Source organism: Chiloscyllium plagiosum, chromosome 18, assembly GCF_004010195.1.
Source record: "Chiloscyllium plagiosum isolate BGI_BamShark_2017 chromosome 18, ASM401019v2, whole genome shotgun sequence".
NCBI lineage: Eukaryota > Metazoa > Chordata > Chondrichthyes > Orectolobiformes > Hemiscylliidae > Chiloscyllium > Chiloscyllium plagiosum.
In genome coordinates, this window is record NC_057727.1 from 20,831,125 (window position 1) to 20,858,965 (window position 27,841).

The 27,841-nt window shown below is 39.3% G+C and overlaps 1 protein-coding gene across 13 annotated transcripts in view; it reads left to right on the forward strand.

Moving 5' to 3' along the window:
• The window catches only part of atp2b2 (ATPase plasma membrane Ca2+ transporting 2), an 819,963-nt gene that overhangs the window by 576,741 nt on the left and 215,381 nt on the right, over positions 1 to 27,841 (forward strand). For all 13 annotated transcript variants that reach the window (XM_043707907.1, XM_043707910.1, XM_043707911.1 and 10 more), the window contains one exon: positions 14,611 to 14,736. In XM_043707907.1, the coding sequence (XP_043563842.1) occupies positions 14,611 to 14,736 (126 nt within the window). The remainder of the gene's footprint in view (positions 1 to 14,610; positions 14,737 to 27,841) is intronic.

Genomic DNA, 27,841 nt, shown 5'->3' on the forward strand with positions numbered 1-27,841 from the left:
AGTTGCCATAGAATAAGACTCCACTTCTTTTATAAAAAAAAAGACCTTCTTCATCCACTGCTGCTTTTGAGACTCTATCTGCCATTACTTGCCTGGCATATGGACTATACCATTGTCATCAGCCTGAACCTGAATCTTTGTAATATTAGAGGCATTCTTGAGATTTCTTTTCAATCCAACACTGTTACAAAAAGCTTGTGGGTATCTCATCCTGGAATTTCAGTTCCATGAAATCAACTTCCCTCTTTCACATGTACCTGATAACCTTTTCTTCCTTGTGCAGCTCTGTTCAGTCTCTGTCAGAACTCTTAACATGGATTGGACTAACTTTTGTGTTCTGTCAGTTTGCATTGAATATGAAATGCTGCTAGTCCTCTGTACAATGCATCTACAGCTACTATAGTGAATTTTTGATGTGCTAAAACATCTGCAGATTGTAACTTCTCTCTAACGTTTTCAAAAGCCGCAGTCTGTTCTTTATTCCAATACCATAGTGCCTTATTGCAAAATCTTTCTTATGGGTTTAAAAGACTGACTAAGTGGGGCCAACTTTTTCCACTTGATTTAACATGCCTAAGAAAGGTGTTGTATATCTTTTATGCACTTATTTGCCAGAATTTCACTGATGCCTTTTGTCTGTCTTGGATCCACTATTGTGCTGTGTTCTTGGACAATGCATCCTGCATAACATAATTGTCATTCTGCAGCAATGGATTTTTCATTTAGTATAAGACCTGTATTCTGTAATGTCCTTAACAGATCCCTGAGTCTCTGGTCATGGTCCTTCTTCCATGCACTAGGATATCATCCAAATGACAAATAGTCTCTTGTTTCCCCACCAGGAATTTTGGACAGAAGAATTTAAGCATTTTTATATTTATATATGGCCCAAATGATGTAATAATTAACATCAACAATCTTGCCCCTTGGTTTAACAATATCCAGATTTATGAAAGCTTGCTTGTTGCCAAGTTATCATTAAAACAGGGTGGATTTCCCTCTGAACACCTTTGTTTAATTGGGTGAGATCTAAAGACAATCTTAGTTCTCCATTTATCCTGGGAACAGGTTTTGGACTAGAGTACCATTGTGCCAATTCTGTCACTGGTGATATACCCCACTTTGATGCTGTCTAACTCAGGTTTCACTTTACTCATTAGAAGATGAGAAATAGATGGGTTTTACATTTTCTGGCAGAGTAATGTGATAATACGTTGTCTTAAAAATTTCAATAACTTCAGAAATTCCTGCTGAAATTCTCTGCTACCTTCATCCTGAACAACAGTAGCACTCTCTCTTTGAGAGACCTAGAGGAATACCTGCATTACTGCTCAACAGTGCGCTTATGTACAAGGTCTCACAGACATTTCATCCTTCGTAACTAAACTTCATGGTAATTTTCATATACACTTAAAAACCCACGCTTCTTGGACCTTGGAGTTTTAGGTTAGCTGATCTGACCCTCACAACCTTCAATTAAGGCAAGCTTTCTGCCAATATTATATTTAAATTTTGTTATAAAGCCTTGTACCTTCAACTTGTTGGTTGAGAAGTTTTGACTCTCTTTGATCTCTCCGAGACATGTTGGCGTTACCTTTTGCTCTGCTTCTTTCAACTTGAACTTCTTCCTTGTTGTAAATATACCATATCCCTGGAATTTTTCCTTTTGCAAGATCATTTTTGTATTTTTTTAGGTGATGAGAGGAATGAATTTACCCTTTTTAGGTATGTCCCAAATGAAGTTATTTACAGTACTTAGCTCCCCCTGCTGGACATTCATTGTGATCTTGATTCAGTTGGAACCACATCTTGAACAATTTGATGTGGCTGATGGTATTTTAGTAGCATCCTGGAGTGTAACAACAACATCTTGGAGTCTCACCATCAAAATGTGTCAAAGTAATTGCGTAGATTTGCTTGCAGTGCTGACCAGTTTCTGCCTCCATAGCGAATCGGATTCTCTGTTCTAGCATTAAATCCTCCTTGGATTGACGGAATCGGATAATTTCTTATGCCTCACAACAACTACAATTTAGAATCATAGAATCCACGCAAAGCACATAAAGGACATTTAGCCCATCAAGTCTGCACAGACCATCCAAACTCCACCCACCTTAGCCCCATATCCCTGCATTTCCCATGGCTACTCCGCGTACCTTATGCATCCCTGGACACTACAGGGCAATTTAACATGGTCAATCTGAACATCTTTGGACTCTGATTTATAATTCCTTCAAAGTGCCTTTCTTACCACATCTTGCTTGATAATATAAATTCTTTAAAAAGCTTACTATTGATTCTCAGGATGAGAGATCACTGATTAAATCTCAGCCATTATTTCTAATTTGAGGTTAAAGTGCACATCAAATGCTTCAATCAGTTCGTCATATTCTGTGGTACTTTTCTCCATGCTTTGCCTTTCCAGTATATCACCTACTATTGGTCCAATAGCATATAAAAACATATTGGCTTCCGACAGTGCTTAAGCTGCCACTTCCAAAGCTCCTGCTCTTGACTTCCTAAGTCTTTCCTGAATTCAGTTGGCTGAGATAATGGCAAAGTCTCCGCCAAAGCTGCCATCCTTATGGGCTATTGAGCCTGACTGACCGAGATGGGTACTTACGTTATTCCTTCTTACTGTTGACGTTTCTGATTCTGTTTCTCTCCTCCTGCGAATTATTGGTTCATGGCTTGGCTTTGAAGTCGGAAGTCTGTTTCCCTCCTGTCAGAGTCTCCATAGCCCTGCAATTGGATGTCTCCAAATTCTTCTTCTCGAGTCTTCTTTTTTTTCCAGCTTTTTCTTAAAGTTTTCCGGGGTCTCAACTTGGGAGCTTTCCCATTTCAGCTGTGTCCTTTCGATTCTGATTTAAGTTGAGATCCAAGCTCTGGTGTTTTTTATTCTCTGTAGCTGTCATCATTGCTTTATCTTGTGCTCTAGATCAATGCTGCTCCTTCTACATTGAAATACTGGTCTGGTGTATCTCTGGGATGTGGTAGTCTGCACATAACGCTGTTCCTGAGGCAGTGTATCATTAGGTCAGGCTCTTCAACTCCTCATTACTATAGCACCCCTTTATTTATATATTTTCACTTGAGATTTTAAAAAACATTAAGTCCATAAGACCACAAGATGCACAAGCAGAAGTAGCTATTCTGCCCATGGAGTCTGCTCCACCATTGGGTGAGATCATGGTTGATCTGATGATCCTCAACTCCGCTCTCCAGCTCTTTCCCTATCACCCATGATTCTTCTATTGATTAAAAATCTGTCTATCTCAGCTTGAATAAACATTATGATCCAACCTCGACAGCCCTCTGTGGTAAAGAACTCCATAGATTCACTACCCTGTGAGAGGAAAAACATGCTCTCATTTCTGTCTTAAATAGGCAACTCTTTATTCTGAGGTTATGCCCTCTGGTTCTAGACTCTACCATAAAGTGAAACAACCTTTCCTCATCTACCCTGTTGTACTCCCTAAGAACCTTATATGTTTCAATTAGGTCTCCAGTCATTCGGCTAAATGCAAATGAGTACAGATCCAACCTACTCCATGTCTCCCAATTGGAAAAGCTCTCCATACTCAGAGTCAACCTGGTGAGCCCTTTCTGTATTGTCTTCAATGCCAGGAAATCTTTCCTTAGATAAGCAGATCAAAACTGCTCACAATGTGGTCTGGCTCATGTCCTGCAGAGTTTTAGCAAGGCCTCCCCATTTGTATCCTCTATTCATTTTCAAATAAAGGCCAACATTCCATTTACTTTCTCTATTACCTGAAACCTTGGATGCTAGCATTTTGTGATTCATGCAATAGGATTCTCAAATCCTTCGGTGCTGCAGCTTTCTACAATCTTTCTCCATTTAAATAGTATTCAGCTCTTCTATTTTTCTTGCCAAAGTGTTTCACCTCATATTTTGCCACATTAAATCACATTTGCCAAGATTTTGCCCACTTACTTAACCGGTCAATATCCCACTATAACGTTCTTCTATCACCCCTACTCACTTACCTGGTCAATATACCACTATAACATCCTCATATCATCTCCACTCACTTAACCGGTCAATATCCCACTATAATATCCTTATATCACACTCACTCACTTAACTGGTCAACATCCTACTATAATATCCTTCTATCATCTCCACTTACCTAACCGGTCAATATCCCACTATAATATTCTTATATCATCCCCACTCACTTAACTGGGCAATATCGCACTATAACATCCTTATATCATCACCACTCACTTAACTGGGCAATATCCCACTATAACATCCTTATATCATCTCCACTCACTTAACTGGGCAATATCGCACTATAATATCCTTATCTCATCCCCACTCACTTAACTGGGCAATATCCCACTATAATATCCTTATATCATCCCCGCTCACTTAACTGGGCAATATGCCACTATAATATCCTTATATCATCACCACTCACTTTACAGGGCAATATTGCACTATAATATCCTTATATCATCACCACTCACTTAACTGGGCAATATCCCACTATAACATCCTTATATCATCACCATTCACTTAACTGGGCAATATCACACTATTACATCCTTATATATCCCCACTCACTTAACTGGACAATATCCCACTATAACATCCTTATATCATCACCACTCACTTAACTGGGCAATATCACACTATAACATCCTTATATTATCACCACTCACTTAACTGGGCAATATCCCACTATAACATCCTTATATCATCCCCACTCACTTAACTGGGCAATATCCCACTATAACATCCTTCTATCATCACCACTCACTTAACTGGGCAATATCGCACTATCATATCCTTATGTCATCCCCACCACTTGCTTTCCGATCTATTTTTATGTAAACTGCAAACTTGGTGATTGCACATTCACTTTCTTCATCTAAATAATAATATATATTTTGAACAATTGTGACCATAGCACTGATCCCTGTGATACTCCACTATTTACAGGTTGCCATCCTAAAAATGTTGCCTTTATGCCAATCCTCTGTCATTTATCAGTTAGCCAATTGTCTATCCTCTATGCTAATATACCATCCTCAGCACTACGGGCTCCTATCTTATTAAGTAGCCTGATGTGCTTTAGCTTATTAAATGCCTTTTGGAAATCCAAACCAAGTCATTGTATTAAAGACGGGTGACAACATGGATAGGAAACTGATTGAAGGGCAGAAACTGGAGCTATGATAAATGGTTATATTTTATTTGAATTAATATGGACAATGATGTAGCCTTAATGTCCAGACAAGGGCTATTGTTGTTAATAAAGGAAAATGACATGGACTATAGTTTCATAATTGATAATGAAGAGCACTGTAAGTTATGTAAGGAGGGCATGGACAGATTAATGGATTGGGAGATAGACGTCAAAAAATCATTGTAGGAAAGTCTGAATTGAAACAATTTGGGAGAATAATGATGAAAGGACACATATACTAAATAATAAACTTCATTGGAATAGCGGAGCTGACACCCCTAGGGGTTTTACATGCATAAATATTTAAAAGTATGGGAAGCATTGATAAATTGTCAAAAAGCATTTTGATCTTAATTTTTATTACTGCAGCATAGAGCATTAGAGCGAAGTCGCAATTGTTGAAAAATTCGAATTCTATTTCTTTATTTTCGTGTGGTCACTTGTTTTAATAAATTATAGATTTGGAGCTTTAGGTGTTTAGAATTGTTCCACAGCTGCAACTTTATTTTTGGATTTCTGTATCTTTTGTTCAGTACAGATTTAGTTTTGTTCATGATAATAACATGACTGTAAATGATAAAATGGTTATTTGTTTAATCATATCTTTCAGTAAAAAATGCACAGTAGTGTGCTCTGAAATATTCGCAAGGTGTGAGAGGAAGCTGCAATAAAATTTTAAAATTTAATTTTACATTTAAAGATCCAAAAGAAGTTCTCAATTGATGAATACAAGATTTTTAAATGTGCTTGCATATAGCCCATGGGTTCTGTCATACGTGAACAGGAAAGATTTGTCATTTCCAAACAAATGGTCTTTATTGATACTCCTCCAAGGAAATTGTACTTAGAACCATAGAATCTCTACAGTATGGAAGCAGTCCATTCAGCACTGACCCTCCAAAGAGCATCCCACCCAGACTCTCCCTCCCCCTACCCTATCCTTGTAATCCCACATTTCCCATGGCTGATGCGTCTAATCTGCACATCACAGGAAAATTTAGCATGGCCAATCCACTTAACCAGCACACCGTTGGACTGTGGGAGGAATCTGGAGCACCCGGAGGAAACCCATGCAGACTCTGGGAGAATGTGCAACTCCACACAGACACCAAGGCCAGAACCAATTCCGGGTGCTTGGAGCTGTGAGGCAGCGGTGCTAACCACTCAGCCAACATGCTGCCATTCTTGGTGTGACTTTGCAGATAGGTGATCCCCATTTCAATGGTGTTGGAATGTAGCTAGAATAGTGATGCTGATGTACATTCATCTCTGATTTTGACATTTCGACTCTGGAATTTGGCATAGTCTTTTAGAAGCAATTCAGTTAGGGCTTTCCAATTCAAAACTCAATTTTTATACATGATTATTCCTTGACAAGGAGATCTCCTTAATGTGTACAATGCAACTGGGGTGATAGCTGCAATCTACTGATCCCTGTGGTTATAGAATGTGTTAGACCTTGTTGGAAGGCCACCTCTAGGCAATATCTGGGCTTCAGCCTCAGCTGAGGTAAGCGTCCATACAGTAAGCTGAAAAATGTGTTGCTGGAAAAGCGCAGCAGGTCAGGCATCATCCAAGGAGCAGGAGAATCGACGTTTCGGGCATAAGCCCTTCTTCAGGCTGATGCCTGAAATGTCGATTCTCCTGCTCTTTGGATGCTGCCTGACCTGCTGCGCTTTTCCAGCAACACATTTTTCAGCTCTGATCTCCAGCATCTGCAGTCCTCACTTTCTCCTAGTCCATACAGTGAGGGGAAGACCCTGACACAAGATTCACGGATTTTGTTTCCTGTCACGCCTCCAAATCCATGTGTGTGGGACTGGGAAAATTCAGCTCAGTGCCATCAGTAAGTATGGATTTTGCTCTTTCGAAGATTGATTTGAATTCTTGGCTGCATGGGTGAAAGCAAATGAATATTACATTTTCTCATAATGGTACATCACCCAAAAAACAAATTGGGAATCAGAAATAGGAAACATCCAGACACAAAGTAATTGGGGAAATGGAAAATGGAAAAGCTGACGTATTCTCAATGTGGGTTAATATTAACTGCTTTTAGTTTTGAAAGGGATTGTCACAAACATTCATGGCAATCACCTGCTGATGAGTGTTCACTGTTAGGCTTTAAATACTAGCAGAGGGGAAAATGAGTATTCAAAAATACTAACCAATCTATAAAACTGGTTCTTGACATCTTTACCTTCAATAAACATTCTACAATTCTATTTTTAGTTCTGTCAGGAGATGTGTTCTTTAATGACTTCCACTGTACAAGGACTAATTTACTGTGTCAAGGATAATGAAAGACAGCACATGCTGCAGAAATGTGTCACTGCAGTGTGTGTGTGAAACATACTGAACATTTTGAAATATGTCAAGGTTTTGACTAGAAGCCTTGGATGCAGATTTAAAAATCTGCATTTGTCACAAACAAAATTGTAGATTTACAGCTAATTATAAAATGTATTCTTCCTAGCAGCTGTGCTAATTACAGAGACGAACAATTCTTAATAAGCCTGAAATCTGTCTGCTAAACATGTAAAAATGGGAATTTAAAATTCAACCTCCATGCATTCTCAAATTAATCTGTATTGAGAGTTTAAGCTCCTAAATTTGGTAACAGTTCTTACTCACCTTTTTGAAGAGTAAACATCTTATATTGCATTTATTTGCATGGCATCATTGTATTGTTCCAAAGGGAGAAACCCACCTTGTTGCGGAATTAATCTGGGCTGGCAGGCAGTCTGTAAAATGCCTCTGTTAAAATTACAATCAAACACCAAAATGGACCTTTTGCCAAATGATTATTGTACGATAATTTTACAATTATTTTTTAAAAATGAAATAATAGTTCCGTTTGATTAACAATGTTACTCTAATGTATACCAATGTCATGCCAAAGTTGGCCACTGAAACAGGACATGATTTGCTTCCAATTGTCTTTCTCTGCCCTGTGAGAAGAATTGGCTATGCTCAACAACTGAAATCACAAGGTCATGCAGTAAGAAGCAATCTACATTACATGCTTTGCCACCTCATTATTCTCAAAGTTTTGAAATTTTTAAACCTTGTGTTACTGTGGTTTTCCTGAACTGAATTCCAAATTTTACAATCTCCTTAAAGAAGGGGAGGAGGGAAGTTACAAGTAATAAAGCAGAGAGCCCTGACTGCTCTCTGTCATTGTCCTACCACCAGGCAAGCTCCAAAGAGTTGGGCAATCAATTTGCAACATTGAAAGGACAATTATGGATAATTTAAGGAGACTGCCAGCTATTAGGATAAAACCTCACTTTGGTTATCACTGGTTCAGGGAGGGTGATATGGCCTTTGGAACCAGATACTGTGTTCCTGACAGATGTTATAGACGAGGCCAGACCACTCAAAACATTCTTTAGCAGGTAGCCCAGACGATAACTTTGTAATTTGTTTCAGTAAATGTACAGTGAAAATTACCCGGAGTAAGTTAGCTAGGTTTTAAAACAGACAAAAATTTATTCACAAAATTACACAACGAAACACAAATAACAGAATAAAGAACCCCTACAGAACTCAGTCTATCCAAACTGGACTTCATTATGCTGTTCTGAATATACACAACAGTCCCAGTTAGCAAACACCCTTAAAAAACAATAAAAATAAAACAAATGCTTACAGGTTGAAGTTAGAAGAGCAGAAGGAGAGAGAGATTGCCTGTTTCCACACAGCTCACTGTTGAACTCCTAACTAGTTCTGGATTGTACTGCTCAGCTAGAGAGCTGACCGCTCCCCTTTCATTCTACAGGTCACTTCTAAAATGTGACCACTTTGGCGTGAAGTTTCATCAGTTTACATATAAACAAAAAGGCCTCTCAATAGCCTTTAATCTCCATACCAAACCAGTGTAATCGGAACCGGGGGCTGTTTATGACCCCTCTGAGAAAAGCCAAGGCCACAGTATCCTTGAGAAAAAGGAACAGCTTTTGGAAAACAAGGACCAGCTTTGTGACACAGGGGATACTCCTGTTGGAGCAACAATCTCCACAGCCTCAATAATTCAACCTGAAGAGGTTTGTCCTTTGATTGGCACTCCTTCCCACTCAGCCATCTTGGTTTTTAACTTGTTCCTCCCTCTATAAGATTACCTCTATTTTGAGAGTGCCCTGAAGCCCCTAACCTGCTTGCATAGCACTGACCTCTCCTGATGTCATTGCTGAGTAGCCAGAGTTGCCAGATGTACTAACTGGAGGTGACCCCCTTATGCTATGACCAAGTGCACCTTTTCACATTGTGTGTCTCCTGGCGTCCCCACGAAAAATTCAATGTGGAAGGCAGGACTTCTGTGACTCCGGTAAATGGGATTAGTATACTTTGGTGTGTCTTAGTCAGCATAGAATGGAGGGCTGAAGGGCCTGTTCTATACTGTATGACTCTCTGTGACTCCAGAATGCTAAAACAAATGCAAGCTGCTGCAAATGCTGGAAATCTGAAATAAAAAGACAATTTGATGAAAATATTTAGCAGATCAGTTTAGAACTGTGCAGAAAACAACAATTAATTCTTCTTTACCTCTGTTTCTCCTTCCACCAAAACTATCTGATCTGCTGAATATTTTTAATATTTTCTCTTTTGCATCTTTGAGATGAATATTGCTGTGGGTATCACTGCAAGAAGATCACACTTTCAAAAGTTGCCTCTGGGTTTACCAAATGGAGGGTTGATTTATTTTATGTGCATAGGATTCGAAAGTAATAAATATAATCCCTCTGCTCAAGAAAGGAGGGAGGCAGTAAACAGGAAGCTCTATGCTAGCTAGCTTGGTGTCTGTCATGGCAAAAGTGTTTGAATTGATAATTATGGGGGATATAACTGTACACTCGGTAGGAAAAATTTAAGTTCATCGAGAAGAGCCAGCATGGTTTAGTGAAAGGGTGTTCGACCAATTTATAAGAATTTCTTGAAGAAATAACATGCACTGTGGATAAAAAGGAGATAGTTGATTTACTGTAGTACAGTTTTTAGAGTAAATTTGACAAAGACCATGTACAGAATTATTGCACAAAAGTAAGAGCTCATGGTTTTAGGGATAACATACAAGCATGAAACGAAGATTGGCTGGTTAGCAGAAAGCAGAGAATCAATAAAAGATTGGCCGGATTTGATGATTGGGATTCAGCAAAAGTCTGTGTCAGACACTCAAAATGTTACACTTTATTATTAATGACTTGCGTGAGGGCAACAAAATCATGGTAGTTAAATTTGCATGTGATGCAAAGGCACATAGAAGTCCATTGTGAACACAACATAAAAAAATTGATATGGATGGGTTAAGTGAGTGGGCAAAAATCTGATAGATGGAATATAACATGGGAAATGTGAAGTTGTGCACTTTAATTGGAAAAATAAGAAAAGAGCAGAATATTATTTACATGGAATAGTTATTGCTTACTTTTGAGATGCAGAGGGGTTGGCATTCTAGTGCATGAATCACAAAAAGCTGGTATGTAGGTCCATTGAGTAATTAAGAAAGCTAATTCAATTGCTATCCTTTATTCTAGGATGAAGTGTATATAAAATAAGTTTATATTTCAGTTATGCAAGACATTAGGGGATCACATGTTGAATGTTATGTGCAGTTTTGGTCGTCTTATTTAAGCAAGGGTATAAAGAAGCATGTTACAGGTAGTTTGGAGCCGGTTCAGTAAATTAATATTTGGACTGAGCAGGTTGTCTTATGAGGAAAGATTGGGCAAGAAGGGCTTGTTTAGAAGAGGGAAGGTGATTTGATTGAAGTTTGTAAGATCTTGAATGGTCTTCATGGGATTAAAGTGGAAAAGATGTGAATCAGATCAGAACTTGTGATCACTGTTTTAAAATTAGGGTTCACTCTTCTAGGACAGAGACCATGGATTTTTTTCTCTCTCAGAGGATTGTGTATCTTTGGAATTGTCTGCATCAGAATATGGTGGAGGCAGAGACTTTGAATATATTAAAATGGTGGTAGTTAGATTCCTGTTACACATGGTTATTTGGTGTCGATAGGAATGTGAAATTTTAAACACAAACAGGTCAGCCATGATCTTATTGAATGGTGGAGCAGGCTTGAAGGGCCAAATGGCCTACTTTTGCTCCTAATTTGTATACATATATGTGGGAAAAGATCTGCCACCCTGCCAACCCACAATAGGCACACAAAAGCAAAATTTGGCCAATTTGTACCAAAAACACCCAGAATTCCCAAGCAGGCTCATAAGCCAAATCAGACAGCCCACACAGACAAGGGAATACACTTCAAGCTCACTAACAATGACTGAACACCACAGATATCTCAAAGCCCCAAGGGCAGTTTCACAACCCACACAAAGAGCAGGTCAGACAGGAACATGCTCCAGGAACAGGACAATGGAAACACCTCACCACTTCAGAGGAGACATTAACACCTACCTGTGAAGAGGAATGGAACCATCGTTACTGTCAGGATGTTGCACTGTGTGATTGAACAGGACATTCATCCGATTACTGTTTTCCAGTTAGCATCCTTGCAACTAGATTACTCCATTTCCAGATACATTGTATTTTCCCCATTTCTTAATCAGCCTTATTGTGCAGCATTATTGTAAAAACTGGTCTTATCCTCAGCCCTGGAAAGAGAATCCTTGACTGCCTGGGCAGTCTGTCTGTACTGTTTCAGCTCAGTCAGTTCCTCGTCCGCGAGATCACCTTAATAATAAACTGTTTGTCAATTTCACTTCGAACTGTGTTTTGTGATCTCTAACCTATTGAGCAAATTTCTCTGATAATATATGATCAGGAAAACTGAATGCATCAGTTTGCATGTCAAACTATTAGTTTCTTCTGATTTAAAAGAGATATTGCTCAATGTACTTACATTTCAGCACATAGTTCTTACCTAAGCAATTACACTCTGCATATCCTGTCTTTGTTAGGGAATTAGAAATGCAAGCAGCTTCATTGCACATTTTAATTATTAGCTAAGTATTAATGTTCCACATTCTCTAAATATAAACAGGACCTATAAAGAAGCCATTATATTGTCCTCCACATGAGAGGTGGGTGTGAAGGTATGTCTTCTGGAAAAGGATCACCACTCAAAAAGTAATTATACTTGTGTTCATCTCAAATACCATTGTTTTGTGTAAAATAAAACAGACACTTCTTGAATTGTGCTATGTAAAGAGGTATTTGGGTCAAATACACAAATTAGTCCAAAGGAAATGTCAAGCAAAGCCCCAAAACTGCTATAGAGGCAGTTGTGTAGGAATTATTCATACACCAAGACTACTTGGTTTGAACGGTTTGGCTGTTTTTTGCAAGATGTAGTCATGAGGGTAACTCCTTTCATGAAACTAATTGGAAGGTTGTGTGCCATGTGACCTAGTACTTTGATTCATGTTATTCAAATATATTTGAAAATGTCAGCTTTCAATATTTAAGATATGTTAATGAGGCCTGCCAGTCATGTTGAATCTGCTAACAATAGTTATCATGCTGAGAATTAACCTACTAATTGTAAGAATAATTAAATAATTTCTTTAACCAGTTTCTTGTCTCAGCCCAGTAATTAAAGTATCTGGTTTGCAAAAGTACTTTTCTTTTCAAAAATATGTTCTTAAATGAAGAAACAGTTAAATTCTTTTGTGGACTGCCAATTTCCATTGCTTCAGTATCCAAAGATCAGGGTAGTGACACAGCAAGATGTTCAGTCTTGCTGTCTTTAAAAAGTAAAAAGGGAGCTTACCACCATCTTTTCATAGGCAATAAGGCTATGGGCAACAAATGCTGGCCAGCCAGTGATGCTCATGTTGCACAAATAAATAATAAAAATTAACATGTTCATGTTGAACAGATATTCATGGTGGTAAGGCTCCCATTTTGTACACAAATCAAACTCATCTGTGTATTAGCAGGACCAGAAAGCCAAAAATTGGGATTTGTGTATCATCTAATTTCTAACTTAGTTGTTAAATGGTTGATTGTTGTTAGAATTAGCCAAAAGAAGTTGGGAAGAACATGTTTTACTATTAAAAATCACACAACACCAGGTTATAGTCCAACAGGTTTAATTGGAAGCACTAGCTATCGGAGCGCTGCTCCTTCATCAGGTGGTTGTGGAGTACAACACAACCACCTGATGAAGGAGCAGCGCTCTGAAAGCTAGTGCTTCAAATTAAACCTGTTGGACTATAACCTGGTGTTGTATGATTTTTAACTTTGTACATCCCAGTCCAACATCGGCATCTCCAAATCATGTTTTACTTTGATTACCTTTTAATGGGAATGTCTCATGTCAGTAATTTTCCCTTTATCCAAGCATTCTTGTTCAACAAACATGGTTAGACATACATACACTCATCTAAACTAGCAACATATGTTCCTTAAGAGCTCAATAATTAAATTCATTCATCTCTCTCTAATAGCAGGTTACTATTATGTGATGAGAGGGGTGTAAAATTGATGTTCAGGAGAGATTTCATTGTGTATTAGCAGGTGGGTATGTTCAGAAAAGATATTGCCAGATTTGGAGGGTTTAACTATAGGAAGAGGCTGAATAGGCTGGGCCTGTTTTCCCTGCAGCGTCGGAGGCTGAGGGGTGACCTTATAGAGGTTTATAAAATCATGAGGGGCCTGGATAGGGTAAACAGACAAGGTCTTTTCCCTGGGGTGGGGAAGTCCAGAACTAGAGGGCACAGGTTTAGGGTGAGAGGGGAAAGACTTAAAAGACTTAAGGGGTACCTTTTTACTCAGAGAGTGGTGCGTGTATGGAATGAGCTGCCGAAGAAAATGGTGGAGGCTGGTACAATTACAACATTTAAAAGGCATCTGTGTGGGTACATGAATAGGAAAGGTTATGATGGATATGGGCCAAGTGCTGGCAAATGAGACTAAATCAAGTTAGGAGATCTGGTCGGCATGGACGAGTTGGACTGAAGGGTCTATTTCCATGCTGTAAATCCCTCTGACTCTATGACTCCATTCTGGTTCCATAATCAAGCTGGCAGTATTGTTTTATGAAGAAAATGAATCCATGTCATCATAAAGGATAATAATATGTGTCTAACTGCATGCCAGTAAAGCTGTTAGAGTTAAAAATAGTGCCTGTACTAATTCAGGAATGGACTTAGTAGCATCCTGGTCAGTAATTTTTCAATTTAAGTTTAACCAGGTCCTTTTCTGATCAAAACCTTAGTGTTAAATCACAGCTGTGGAGTTATCCACTTTGATAAGATATTTCCTTCAACCAATGCAATGTGCATTAATTATAAATTGTGATTGATAATGTAATTTGTCTCACTATTAACCTGTACTTTCTTAAATCTAGTAATATGGCAATGACATTCCATTTGGCTTTTGGTGAATGGAAGTTACGATCTTCATTGCCTGCTTTTTCTTTCAACAGGTACCCATGTCATGGAGGGTTCGGGCAAAATGCTTGTCACAGCCGTGGGCGTCAACTCACAGACTGGCATCATATTCACATTGCTGGGTGCAGGTGGTGAGGAAGAGGAAAAGAAAGACAAGAAAGGTAATTTCATCGCAGCTGAAAATACTTAGATATTGATCAAATCCTTCAAGTTGATCTGTAACGTACGACTGGATTTGAAATCGCTAAACCTCAAGCTGTGGTTTGATTCTGACGCGTGTAAAAATGTACTATTGACAAAGTCACTGCTCAAGTGCTTTTCAAAACATTCCTGATTCAGAATTGTGCAGAGATTTGAAATATTGCATCTCCGAAAGTTTTGTCTTTTTGTCATTATCCCAATAAAGTTTTGAAGGGATGCAGAAAACACATATAGCTTTGTAGGCAGACATAAACAAATGAGTGTATGATGATTTAAAATTACCCTCATGAATTGGTTTATCGGAACGATACAGAGCTTTTAAAAAAAACTGTTAGCTCATAATTTGTACTTTTCCCTTTGTTTTCTGTTGTGTTTTTGAAGGGCCTGTTGCTATATTTTTATCTGCTCCTGCTGCCATGTAATGGTTTTCTCTCTGAGAGCTCCTGAATACCTTCACCTTTTGGAGGATAAAAGGAACAGGGAAGGCTGGGTAAATGAGACTGCACCCTCAGATGTACTGCTATTGCAGGAGAAATAGGCCAAGCTGTATGTACCTTCACTGAGAAGCCATGCCTGTGAAAATGCAGTCAGACCTGTTACAAATCACTGCTGATGAATTGCTAAAGTCACAATTGCCCTCAAATTTTATCCAATTCAGTCTTTGTACAGAATCATACAGCACAGGACAATTCAATTTAACCCATCATAGCTATGTTTGCTCTGAAATCCTAATTGCCCCAGCACTGTCTGCTTTCCCTATAGCCCTACAAATTTCTCCTTTTCAAGCTTCTACCAGATAAACATTAGTCGATCATATGTGCACAGATCTCTGAAATAAGGAGCAGACTAATTTTTTGACAGGGCATCAAGTTCATTCTGTTTACAATGGATAACAAAGAGCAGTAGGAGAGAACTACAAAGTAGTTGGATTCCTGTTCGTGCAGTGGGATGTTATTAAAAATAGCCCAACATTGTCCATTACAGTTATGCTGCTCCTACTATAAATTGTGAAGCATTGTAATCTCATTGTGTGGCTTGTCTGTAACTTGGTGCTGTATTTCCCACAGTTGTCATCAAACCATCATTTTAAAGCAGTCCATGTTCCTACTAATATTTGACCTTGTAAACCAAGTCACATGCAAACTCCCTGGTCATCAGAGTTATCCTTTTGTCCATATCTGTAGTTTCCTAAACCACCAGCTGAAAATAGATCAAATGAACTGTATAGGAGTTGTCAAACACTCTATAATATGGCATGCAGTGCTGCAGGAGTCTGAATCAGTTAGCCTCCAGTGCAGTCCGGCTAGATTCTCAGCTTCTTACTACTGCTTGCTGTACAACTTTGCTGCAGAAAGTAAAGAGGCCCAGGAACAGCAAGAAGAACCTGGGGAAGAGTTGAAGACCCATTCAATGTCAACAGCTTTGTCATTAGCTTGATAAATGAATCCAGCTGTGAACACAGAGATTTACATCCATGCTGAAAATATGCAAAACATCAGTTCTAGATCTTCCCCATGCTCTCTAAGCTTACGCATTGAGTTGAAGTATCTTCCCTTATCAACATGAATTGGGAAATCTTAGCTTGCTACTACAGATTAAACCAGGACCCAAACCCCTACAGAGAAAAACTTATTGAATTCAATCATATTTTTGCACTGTTTCTATGTGTGCCTGTATAGACTACATTTGTGCACCCATTATATCCTGCAACAATGTTGCTCCATGATGATAGCTGTTATGGCCAGTTCCAAAGCAATGGTTCCCAATTCATTATGATACTGGACAAGATTTCACAAATAGTCATGGTCTTAAGTGAGGACGGAGGAACTGGCTTTCCTTCTCAAGTCAACCTCTCTCTTGTTTGGTCACACAAGTTTAGTTTAGAAAGGATCCCTTCCCTTGAGGATATCTATTCCCAATCCAAATGCACCTAAACATTAAATCAAGCCAGGTTTTCTTGGGTTAAACTAAATGTGCAAAATTAAATGTGACATAGATGCTCACAATTTAAAATCTTAAGTTGAGTAAAAAGTTAACAGCTTAAAAAGACATTTGAAGATGAAATGGCAGAGTGTTGCAGGTGTTATGTTGGGTGATGCTGGTAACACAGGCATTGGTGGTGAAGCAGTTGCTTTCAAGATTCTTAGCTCTGCAGTTATCTGTTAGACCTTGGTTCTGTTTCCTTCTCAAAGGTGACCTTCCTGGTTTGCATTCAGGGTGAGAGAGAAAGAGAGAGTCCTTTTATCTGCAGCACAGAATTGTTTAAAAGTTTTTCTCAAGCTGTGTGCCCTTCACAGCACACTAAACCGAACTAGCACGTTGGCCCAATAATACACACACAGACTAGGGGCTGCAGTTGCTTTTTAACTCACTTTTTTCTGTTGTTGCATATTTCTGGAAGGAAAGTCATGTCTGCAGTCAGATGGCTTTCTGCAGAGAGGGGCATTAGCCCCTCATTATCTCTTCCTTTTCAAACTTTTTTAAAATTCTCCCATGGGATGTAATTGTCATTGATAAGGCTAGCTATTTCTTGTCCAAATTTAATTATCCTTGAACCGAATGACTTGCTCAGCCATTTCAGAAGACTGTTTGAAAAATCAATCACATTGCTGGGGGCCTGGAGTCACATATCAACCAGAGCAAGTAAAGACAGCAGGTTTCCTTTCTTCAAGGATATTAGTGATCTAGAAACAAACACAGAGAATGCTGGAAAAACTCAGCAGGTCTGGCAGCATCATAAAAATGCCATATGGTCACAAATAGACTAGTTTTTTTTTTAAATCCCAGACTTCATATGATTATTGAATTCAAAGTTCACTATCTGCCACGATGGAATTCAAATGTATATCGCAAGAATATTAATCTGGAGTATTGAATTATTAGTTCAATGCCATTATGTCAAATCTCTGTTTAAAGTGCCCATGGCCCTCTACAGGTGTGACATTCCATGGGTTCACACACAACTTTAACAGTCAACCACTGAATTTACATCTGTAGTTCACCTTTTGGCTGTATGTCCATTTATAAAAGACACATGTTGTAATCATAAGTAATGTTGTAAGTAATCCAGAGTTAGGAGTCATTATTATGTATCCATTTGACACCAATCTAGTTCTTCATTCAGATAAGACTTTAGTAGCGAGTACACAAGGAGTGGTTGCCTTCTGTGTGTTAGTGGCAGCCTTTTGGAGTTGAAACTGTTCTTGTCTCACAGCAGCTGAGTCCTAGCTGAATCTGTTGCAGAATTCCCATAGATGATTCATTGGAATTTACAGCTCTAAAGAAGGGCATTTGATCAATCATTTCAATACTATCTCTTTCAGAACGTGATCCAAAATCAAATTCACAAGCTGTTCTCTTCCCACAGTTCCTTTGTTCATGACTGCTCTGAAGGGGAAGAGGCTGATACTCGAATCTTAAACTGATCCTGATCAATTAAAACCGCCTAGTGCACAATGTACCTAGATGTCTAATTACCAAGGAAGTGAAGGGTTGTGGAGTGGAGGGTGAGGTAGAAAGAGTCCTCTGTAATTACACAAGGTTGTTTTGGGTCCTTTGAACCTCTGTGGAAACTGTCTCCATGTCTTAGATCACTTCTCAGAATTGTAACGTTTCCATTCTACTCATCATCCTAGTGAGCTTATGTTCCATACTATCCTGGGCTTTATTATCATTCCTATACTGAAGTGCTCAAAATTGCCCACAGTATTAACACTGTCATTTAACTATTTCCAGTGCATTTTGTCTTCTCTACTTGATAAACTTTTACTATAATATTAAAAAACACACCAAGCTGTTGGCCTTTTTATGCCTTTATCTACTTGCAATTGCACTTTCAGAGAATCATGTGTTTGAATTCCTGCGTCTACAGGCTTTGTACTTTCTGCACAGTCAATAACTGAACATGTCTCGAGGTTCCAAAGATTTCTGAGAGCTTTAACATTAATTGTATTGGCAATAGACTCAACATTTTATCTACAGTCTATAGCTGTTCACCAAAACAAGATACTTTTCCGATCCACTTCAAAGTTCAAGGTTTGTGAAGGTTTGTAGCTCAGGTTGAGGTTTAGGGTGTAGGTTTGCTCGCTGAGCTGTAGGTTTGATATCCAGACTGTAGGAGTTGATAGATGGTATCTAGATCTACGTGTTTGTTTATGGCGTTGTGGTTGGAGTGCCAGGCCTCTAAGAATTCTCTGGCATGTCTTTGCTTAGCCTGTCTTAGAAGTCTCAGAAATGACAGCCAGACTACTAAGACCCCTCGGAATCCTAGTAGCACACAAACCCACCAACACTCTCAAACAAAAGCTAACAAACTTAAAAGACCCAGTACCATCCATGGACAAAACCAACATCATCTACAAAATTCCATGCAAGGACTGCCACATAGGACAAACAGGAAGAAAGTTAGCCACCAGGATACACAAACACCAGCTAGCCACAAAAAGACACGACCCTCTCTCCCTTGTAGCCCTACACAGAGATGAAAAAAAAAACCCACCATTCCGACTAGAACTACACATCTATCCTGGGACATAAATCTAGATACCATCTATCAACCCCTCAGAAAACAAACAGGAAATGACATCACCACAAACCCCAGGAACCCCATCCAGGACAAACATATAAATAAAAAGCAGGAGACAACAGCTTCACTTCACTTGGAGGTCGCCACTGATGATGTTACCTAGCCAGGTAATGAAAGGTCTGGATATCAAACCTACAGCTCAACGAGCAAACCTACACCCTAATTCTTGTAGTTGCCATGGATTGAAAAGAACCATGGTTCAACCATTTCTCATTCTGAAGGACACACCAGCTTTCAGCAACTCTTCAGCATCTATTCACTACCAGTGGTTGTTTAGGTCAATACTTTATGGATTTGCAGGAAGTAGATAGATATAGCTTCTGTGGCTAAAGAGAACAAGGGATATGGGGGAGAGCAGGATTAAGGTATTGAACTTGATCAGCCATGGTTATATTGAATGGTGGAGCAAGATCGAGGAGTCAAATTGCCTACTCCTGCTTCTATCTTCTACATTTCTATCTCCATCTACCTTTGTATACCAAACATAGCTTCTTGCTACTACTTTCATATGGACCATCCCTATATGCTATTGATGAAGTTCCTCTGAGAGTCTCATTCGATGTCTTGGCAGGATAATAATTCTGAAACCACATTGGAGACAACCTTAATATGCACTCAGTTAATTTCAACAAATACTCCTGCAATTTTTCATCATTGTATTTCCTAGGCCAGATGTTCATGCCATGATTGAGCACCTTACCAAGCACCATTTGCTTTGAAGTTTCTTCACTAATTCCCTAGTAGGCCTTGCTGTGCCATTTGTACATTTAAATAAATTCACAGGGAACTCAGTGGTGAGAAATGAACCTGTCATCAGAGGAAATCTTGAGACAATAGACCTAATAGGCCATCAAAATCAAATCAATGCCCATCTCATAGAGTCATAGAGATGTACAGCATGGAAACAGACCCTTTGGTCCAACCTGTCCATGCCGACCAGCTATCCCAACCCAATCTAGTCCCACCTGCCAGCACCCGGCCCATATCCCTCCAAACCCTTCCTATTCATATACCCATCCAAATGCCTCTTAAATGTCAGGGAAAACAGCCCCAGCCTGTTCAGCCTCTCCCTGTAGCTCAAATCCTCCAACCCTGGCAACATCTTTGTAAATCTTTTCTGAACCCTTTCAAGTTTCACAACATCTTTCCGATAGGAAGGAGACCAGAATTGCATGCAATATTCCAACAGTGGCCTAACCAATGTCCTACACAGCCGCAACATGACCTCCCAACTCCTGTACCCAAATACATGTACATCCTGTCCCTCAGGATTCCCTCCAACAACTTGCCCACCACTGAGGTCAGGCTCACTGGTCTATAGTTCCCTGGCTTGTCTTTACCGCCCTTCTTAAACAATGGCACTACGTTTGCCAACCTCCAGTCTTCGTCTGAAGCTATGGGGAATGGTATTCTCTTACTTGAACCAAATCTGATCATAAGAGTGTGGTCAGTTCAAAAAGTAAGCTTCCTACCCTATAAGAATTTGTGGAACTTCCAACTATATATATGACAACACTGGCAGGAAAAATAAAAGAGTAGCATATTATTGATATTTAGAGAGATTGTAGAACATTGAGATACAAAAGGACTTAGGTGGCCTGGTATATGAATCACAAAAATCTAGTTTGCAGGTATTGCAAATGTTTAGAAATACAAATGAAATGTTGTTTATTACAAGAGTATGGGAGATTAAAGTTTTTTTAAAAATAGTTATATAAGTTAGTGGAGAGTCTGCATCCCGAGTTGTGCGTGTAGTTTTGGCCTCCTTATTTCAGGCATAGCAGTTCAGATATGACTTATTGGGGTGGAGAGGATTTCATCCTATCAGAAATGGTTGGACAATTTAGTCCATATCCATTAAGGTTTAGAAGAATGAGAGGTGATCTTCATAAAACAGGCAAGATCCTGAGGGGGCTTGCCAGTGGGGAGACTGAAAGGATGTTTCTTCTTGGGAGAGAGACAAGAGCTAGTGGACTGTTTAAAAATTAAGATTCTGCCATTTAAGACAGAGATGAGGAGAAGTGTTTTCTCTCCAAGAGTTGAGAGTCTGAGGAATTCTCTTCCCTAGAGCGCAGTGGATGTAGAGTATAATATTTTTAAGGAAGACATAGCTAGATCTTTGACGAACAAGAGAGTCAAATGGTCTCAGGATAGGCAGGAAAGTGGAATTGAGGCCACAATCAGAACAGACCTGATTGTTTAAAAGGATTGTGGCTGTCCATACTTCTGCTCTTAGTTCATATATTTAAATGATCGTAAATATCCTTTTCTCAACTTGGGAATATCTTTGCTTTGATTTTGTTCAAGTACGTGAAGCACTTGCTCCAAACCTTTCCATAACATCTTCCATTATCTGAGATAACACCACATCCAACCTTGCAATGCATGCTAAAACCAATCTTTTCTTGAGATCACAGTTCAGGATCATTAGTTAGCATTTTCTTCATCACTGAAGTGCTTTCTAACACTCCAGAAACAACTGCAAATCTATTCCAATTTTGAGCAGTTGATACCTTGGAATGAATGTATTAGCCAATTTGTGAATGAATGTAGAACAAAACACCAACAATTTCAATGAATCTTTCAAATTCTTCGTTGTTCTCAGATCTTGTTGTTTATAAAATCCTCTCAATCTTCTCCTGGATTGAATGGATACCTTCATCATCCATTTGGTGATACAGGTGTGTTAAATCTAATTACTTGCTGTTGACAGGCATTGGATAAGTGTCCTTCTTGATCATCTTACTTATTATTTGCTCATAATCTCCACAAATCTGAATGGCTCGATCTGTTTCGTGAACAACCAAAATAGGTATGGCCCTCTCAATGCTCTTCACTTCCTTAATTGTTCCTTCACTCAGTAACCTATTCAGCTTTTCATTTACTGCTCTTCACGGAACATAAGACACTCATTTAGCATTGCAGACTGTAAGCTCTGCATTGCTATTTATCTTAATTCAGGCTTGTGATGTCTACTTTTATTATTTGGTTCTCCATACTCAAAGATCACTTTGTCTTAGCACTTCTGCAATGTCAGATGTATTCTCATTAGTCCCAACTGTAAATCATTCAATTCAGTTTAACTATATCTTCCTCAACCAATTTCTTCTCAACAGGGACACATCTTTCCCTTTGCTATCAACAGCAAGTAATTAGATTTACCATCATATTCCACCCTACCACTGATTTGACCAAGCACCGGAATGCTGTTATTTACACCTTCCCAACAGAGCTTGGATCTTGAAATGTACTACACCTTTCATAACAAGTTCAATCTAAATCACAAAAAGAAATTCCATTGAGGGAAATATACAGTAGATTGAGAAGAGCACAACTGTCTTTATAATCAAATATAGGCTAAAGACGCTGCTTACTAGTTCAGTTCTTATTGAATTGCTTACGCACTTAAACATTCAATTGCAAACAATGGCCAAGACAACCATTAGCATTAGTGTTTTCAGAATGTTTGGGAAAGAACATCTGTTCCCTTGCAGTTTAAATTTTCACAGAATGTTTGCAAAACATGTCACTTCTCATGTTTGTAAAGTGTTTTGTTATATTTCATTTCAAATTAAGTGTTCAAATCATTTCTCAGCCTTCCTTTTTTCAAATGTTGTTTTCCTCACAAGCCACCCTGATAAGGCAGTGAGACTACATGAGCAGTCAGCACAAGCCACCATTTCAAATGTTCAAACTTTGTGATCTTGTGCTAAGTCCAGTTTATGCTGCAGGTTAATACAGCAAACACAACCATATTTTTAAACTTTCAGGGCTGGACATTTAAACCTGTAAAAACTGCAAGCCACAGGGTGTCATTCCTCTGGTGACATAGTTATTTGCCATTTATTAAGTTTGATGAGCAGTTTCCCTAAGTCAGCTTTCAATCATCAGCAAAATGATAGAAGGTGCTATTAAAGACCAATTCCTCACCAATAATCTATTCAGAGACTTGCAGTTTGGTTTCTATCAGGGCCATTTTGAGTCCAAACATGGACAAGAGAGCTGAATTCTAGATGTTGAGACGGGAATGACTGACTGCCTTTGATATCAAAGCAAGAATGGATTAAGGAGCTTGGGAAGATGGCAGTCAGTGGGAATTGGGGAAAATCTCTTCAAAAGGGTGGCATGATCCCTAATAAAAAGTATTGGTTGTTGGATAGCCATCATCTCAACCCCAGGACATCACTGCAGGAGCCCCTCAAAGTCGTGTCTCCTGCTCAACAACTTCAGCTATTTCATCAATGAACTACCCTTCAGCAAATGCTCAGTTGTGGGCCTATTCACTGACATATAAGCATTGAAGATCACCTGGGGAAACCGAAAACAGGCATCTAGTTTGTGATGATGTCCAATGGAAATTCAGTTTGTTCTTACCTTTCCTCTTTAGGGGAAAAATGCTGCTGTCACTGAACAGGAATTAAGCCAACTCAGTGCCTGCACTTTATACCAAAATGAAAATGCACTAACTGCGTTTGAATGATAATCATGGAAGGTCAGACCATCAGAGAGTGAATAAATTAGTATATTTTGTCATTGTTTGAATGGAATTTATTAATTGCATATTTGTTAGTCCAGCATGATGCTTGCACAACAGGAATTTTGCAATAATAATGAAACATGTGCTTGAAACTACCACAGGATGCCCTTTGCAATGTATTTAATGTTTTGAAGTTGAGACAGTGTCCTCTTCAATGTCCCGTGGCTCTGCTCTTCATTTTGCTGATGTTAAGATGTCTGGATTCAACATTATGTCCAATTTTTAAATTCATTGGATCTTTCAGGGTAATCTGTATCCAAACATTAAATCTATATTCCATTAATTTCTATATATCTTAAGTGTAAGTGAACACATCGTGGTAGTTTGATTAGGATTTACCAATCAGCGTCAAGGTTCTTGAAATAATGTGAGGTACTTGAGACTTAGAAACAGCTCCAACAAACCAGAATACAATAATATCTCCTATTACACAGCATCCACCTTGTTTTCTCCTGCTGCTTCTGACAGCTCCATCAATTGGTGTTGTTCTGTACGGCAACTACAAGTAAACACCATCTATTAATTACTGTTTCAAAATCATCCAATCCTGCATTCCTCTCTTTGTTAAATTAGAGAGATCGCATGTTTCAGTGATTTGTCTCCAAAGCTTAAGTAGTAAAGTAAGGTATGACTTGACCATTCAAATTATTATATGTTTTAAATTTCCCTTCACTTATTTACAATGGGATGAGAGATTTGTTGAACAATTAAAAACAGTTCACTTTGTCACATTGTCATTTGTGTATGGTGGATGTTAAGAATCCTGTCCTTAATCCTTTATTCAGCATTCAAGTTTGACCCTCCAAAATGCATCACTTCACATTTATCCAGGTTGAATTCCATCTGCCATTTCTCAGCCCAGCTCTGCATCCTATCTATGTTGTGCTGCAGCCTGCAATAGCCCTCGATACTATCAATGTCACCTCCAACCTTTGTGTCATCTGCAAATTTACTAACCCACCCCTCAACCTCCTCATCCAAGTCATTTATAAAAACTACAAAGAGCAGAGGCCCAAGAACAGAGCCCTGCGGGACCCCACTCAACACTGACTTCCAGGCAGAATACTTTCCATCTGCAACCACTCTCTGCCTTCTGTCAGCCAACCAGCTAAATCTCACTGTATTCCATACTTCTTAACTTTATGAATGAGCCTACCATATAAAATGCCTTGCTGAAGTCCATATACACCACATCCACTGCTTGACTTTCATCGACGTGTCTTGTCACCTTCTCAAAGAACTCAACCGATTGAAGATCACCTGGGGAAACCGAAAACAGGCATCTAGTTTGTGATGATGTCCAATGGAAATTCAGTTTGTTCTTACCTTTCCTCTTTAGGGGAAAAAAGCTGTGAGGCATGACCTGCCCCTCACAAAACCATGCTGACTGGTTTTTCCAAATAGTCATAAATCCTATCCCTCAGAATGCTTTCCAAAACCTTGCTAACCACAGACGTAAGACTGCCCGATCTGTAATTGCCCTATTCCATTTCTTGAAAAGAGGAACAAAATCCGCCTCCTTCCAATCCTCCGGTACGAATCCCGTGGAGAGTGAGGAAGCAAAGATCTTCACCAGCGGCTTAACAACCTACTTTCTCGCTTCCCAGAGCAGTCTAGGATAAATCTGGTCTGGCCCTGGGGACTTATCAATCTTAATGTTGCCAAAATTTCCAGCACATCAACGTCTTCAATTTTAATCTGTTCAAGCCTGTATCCCAGCTCCTCAAAGTTCTCATTCACAACAAGGTCCCTTTCCTTAGTGAAAACCAAAGCAAAAAACTAATTTAGGGCTTCCCCTAAGTGCTCAGACTCCATGCACAAGTTCCCTACACTATCCCTGCTCGGCCCTACCTTCTCTCCGATCATTCTCTTATTCCTTACGTATTAGTAAAATGCCTTTGGGTTCTCCCTAATCCTTCCTGCCAAGCCTTTTTTGTGCTCCCTCCTGGCTCTCCTCAGTCCATTTCTGAGCTCCTTTCTAGCAAGCCTGTAATCCTGTAAAGCTGTGCTAGATCCTTGCTTCCTCCACCTTATGTAAGCTGCCTGCTTCCTTTTGACGAGAAGCTCCTCTGTTCTCGTCATCCAAGGTTCCTTAATCTTACCCCTTCTTACCTGTCTCAGAGGAACAGATTCATGCATCACTCGCAACAACTGCTCCTTAAACTGTATCCACATGTCTGATGTGCCCTTTCTGTGGAACAATTGCTCCCAGTCTGTACTTCCCAACCCTTGTCTGATAGCATCATAATTTCCTTTTCCCCAATTAAATATCTTCCCTTGGTAACTGCTCCTTTCCCTCTGCAAGGCTATGGTAAATATTAAGGGATGAGTGTAGCTGGAAGCTTTCCAACAGTCAAATGTTGAGTTGCTCTGTGATTGCGAATAAACCAGTACAGCTTTTGCTTCCATGACTTGCTCTCATCTGTAGCATCTGTCATTGTCATGTATTTGACATTCTTTCCAAGGTTTGCAGAAATCTCTTGATTCCCCTTATACCTCTGGGCCAATGGGACGTGATCATTGAATGAGTTAAATCTAGATAGTTTGCAAATTTACTGATTTCACCACTGTTAAATGAGAGCCCATTGTCACATCTTACTGTTTGAAGTATTCCATGAAAAATGTGGTCAAACTTTAGGCTAACTGTTTTCATGGAGGTATTTTCACGACTGGAAATGTGCTGCAGTCATCAGTGGTAGCAAGTTAGTACTTACCAGTATATAAATCTGCAAAGTCTACATTAACATCAGTCTGTAATCCTGGACCAGACATCTTGAGGGGGTCATAAAGACTTGACAATGTGCATGCTTTACTTGGGACTGCTACTTCAGGATTTTCTTAAGGTTAAAATGCAGGTTCAGTTAGAAGTTAGGAAGGCGAATGTGGTATTAGCATTCATTTACAGAGGGCTAGGATACAAGTGTAGAGACTTACTGCTGAAGCTACATAAGGCTCTGGTCAGTTCACATTTGGAATATTCTGAGCAGTTTTGGGCCCCGTTTCTAAGGATGGATATATTAGCTTTGAAGGGGGTCCAGAGGAGGTTTACAAGAATGATCTCGGGGATGAAGGGCTTGTCACATGAGGAGTGATTGAGCACTCTGGAATTTAGAAGGACGAGAGTGTATCTCATTGAAATTTATGGAATATTGAGAAGCCTGGACAGAGTGGATGTGGAGAAGATGTTTCCACTAATAGGAGAGACTGGGACTCGAGGGCAAAGCTTCAGAGTGAAGAGATGACCATTTAGAACTGAGATGAGGAAGAGTTTTTTTTCACTTAGAGGATGGTTAATCTGTGCAACTCATTGCCTTAGTAGGCTGTGGAGGCCAAGTCATTGAATGTATTTAAGACAGAGACAGATAGGTTCTTGATTAATGAAGTGATCAATAGTTATGGGGAGAAAGGAGGAGAAAGGTTTCTCAAACCCAATCAGCTGGGATCGAAAGGCCAAGCAGACTTGATGAACTGAATGGCCTAATTCTGCTCCTATATCTTATGTGTGATGTATTCCCTTCCCATTTGATATTCCTTTTGTCAGGTTACATATGGGGACAAATAGCAGAGTGAGATCAGGAATGAAGTAACCACAGTACATGGTGAGTGCAGGCTGATTCCAGACTTCCTGCATGGCATTTGCAATTGCTTCAAATTTCCATCAGTTTGGTGATTCTTCTTCACTATTAAATACACGACCAAAGAATTTGATTCCACTTTTACTGCACAAGCACTTGTCATTGATCAACATCAGGTTGCATCCTCTGAGATATGTAGGCATGCGTACAGTTGTCTCTCCAGTTCACTGTCAGTGTGACAGTAGATGAGAATGTCATCATTGAAGTTTTGCCTTGAAGTCCTTGCAGTACAGACTGAATCGAGTGTTAAAATGCCTCAGCTGCTAAACTATTGGCAAAGTTGAGCCTGTTCTGTGAAAAAAGTCCAA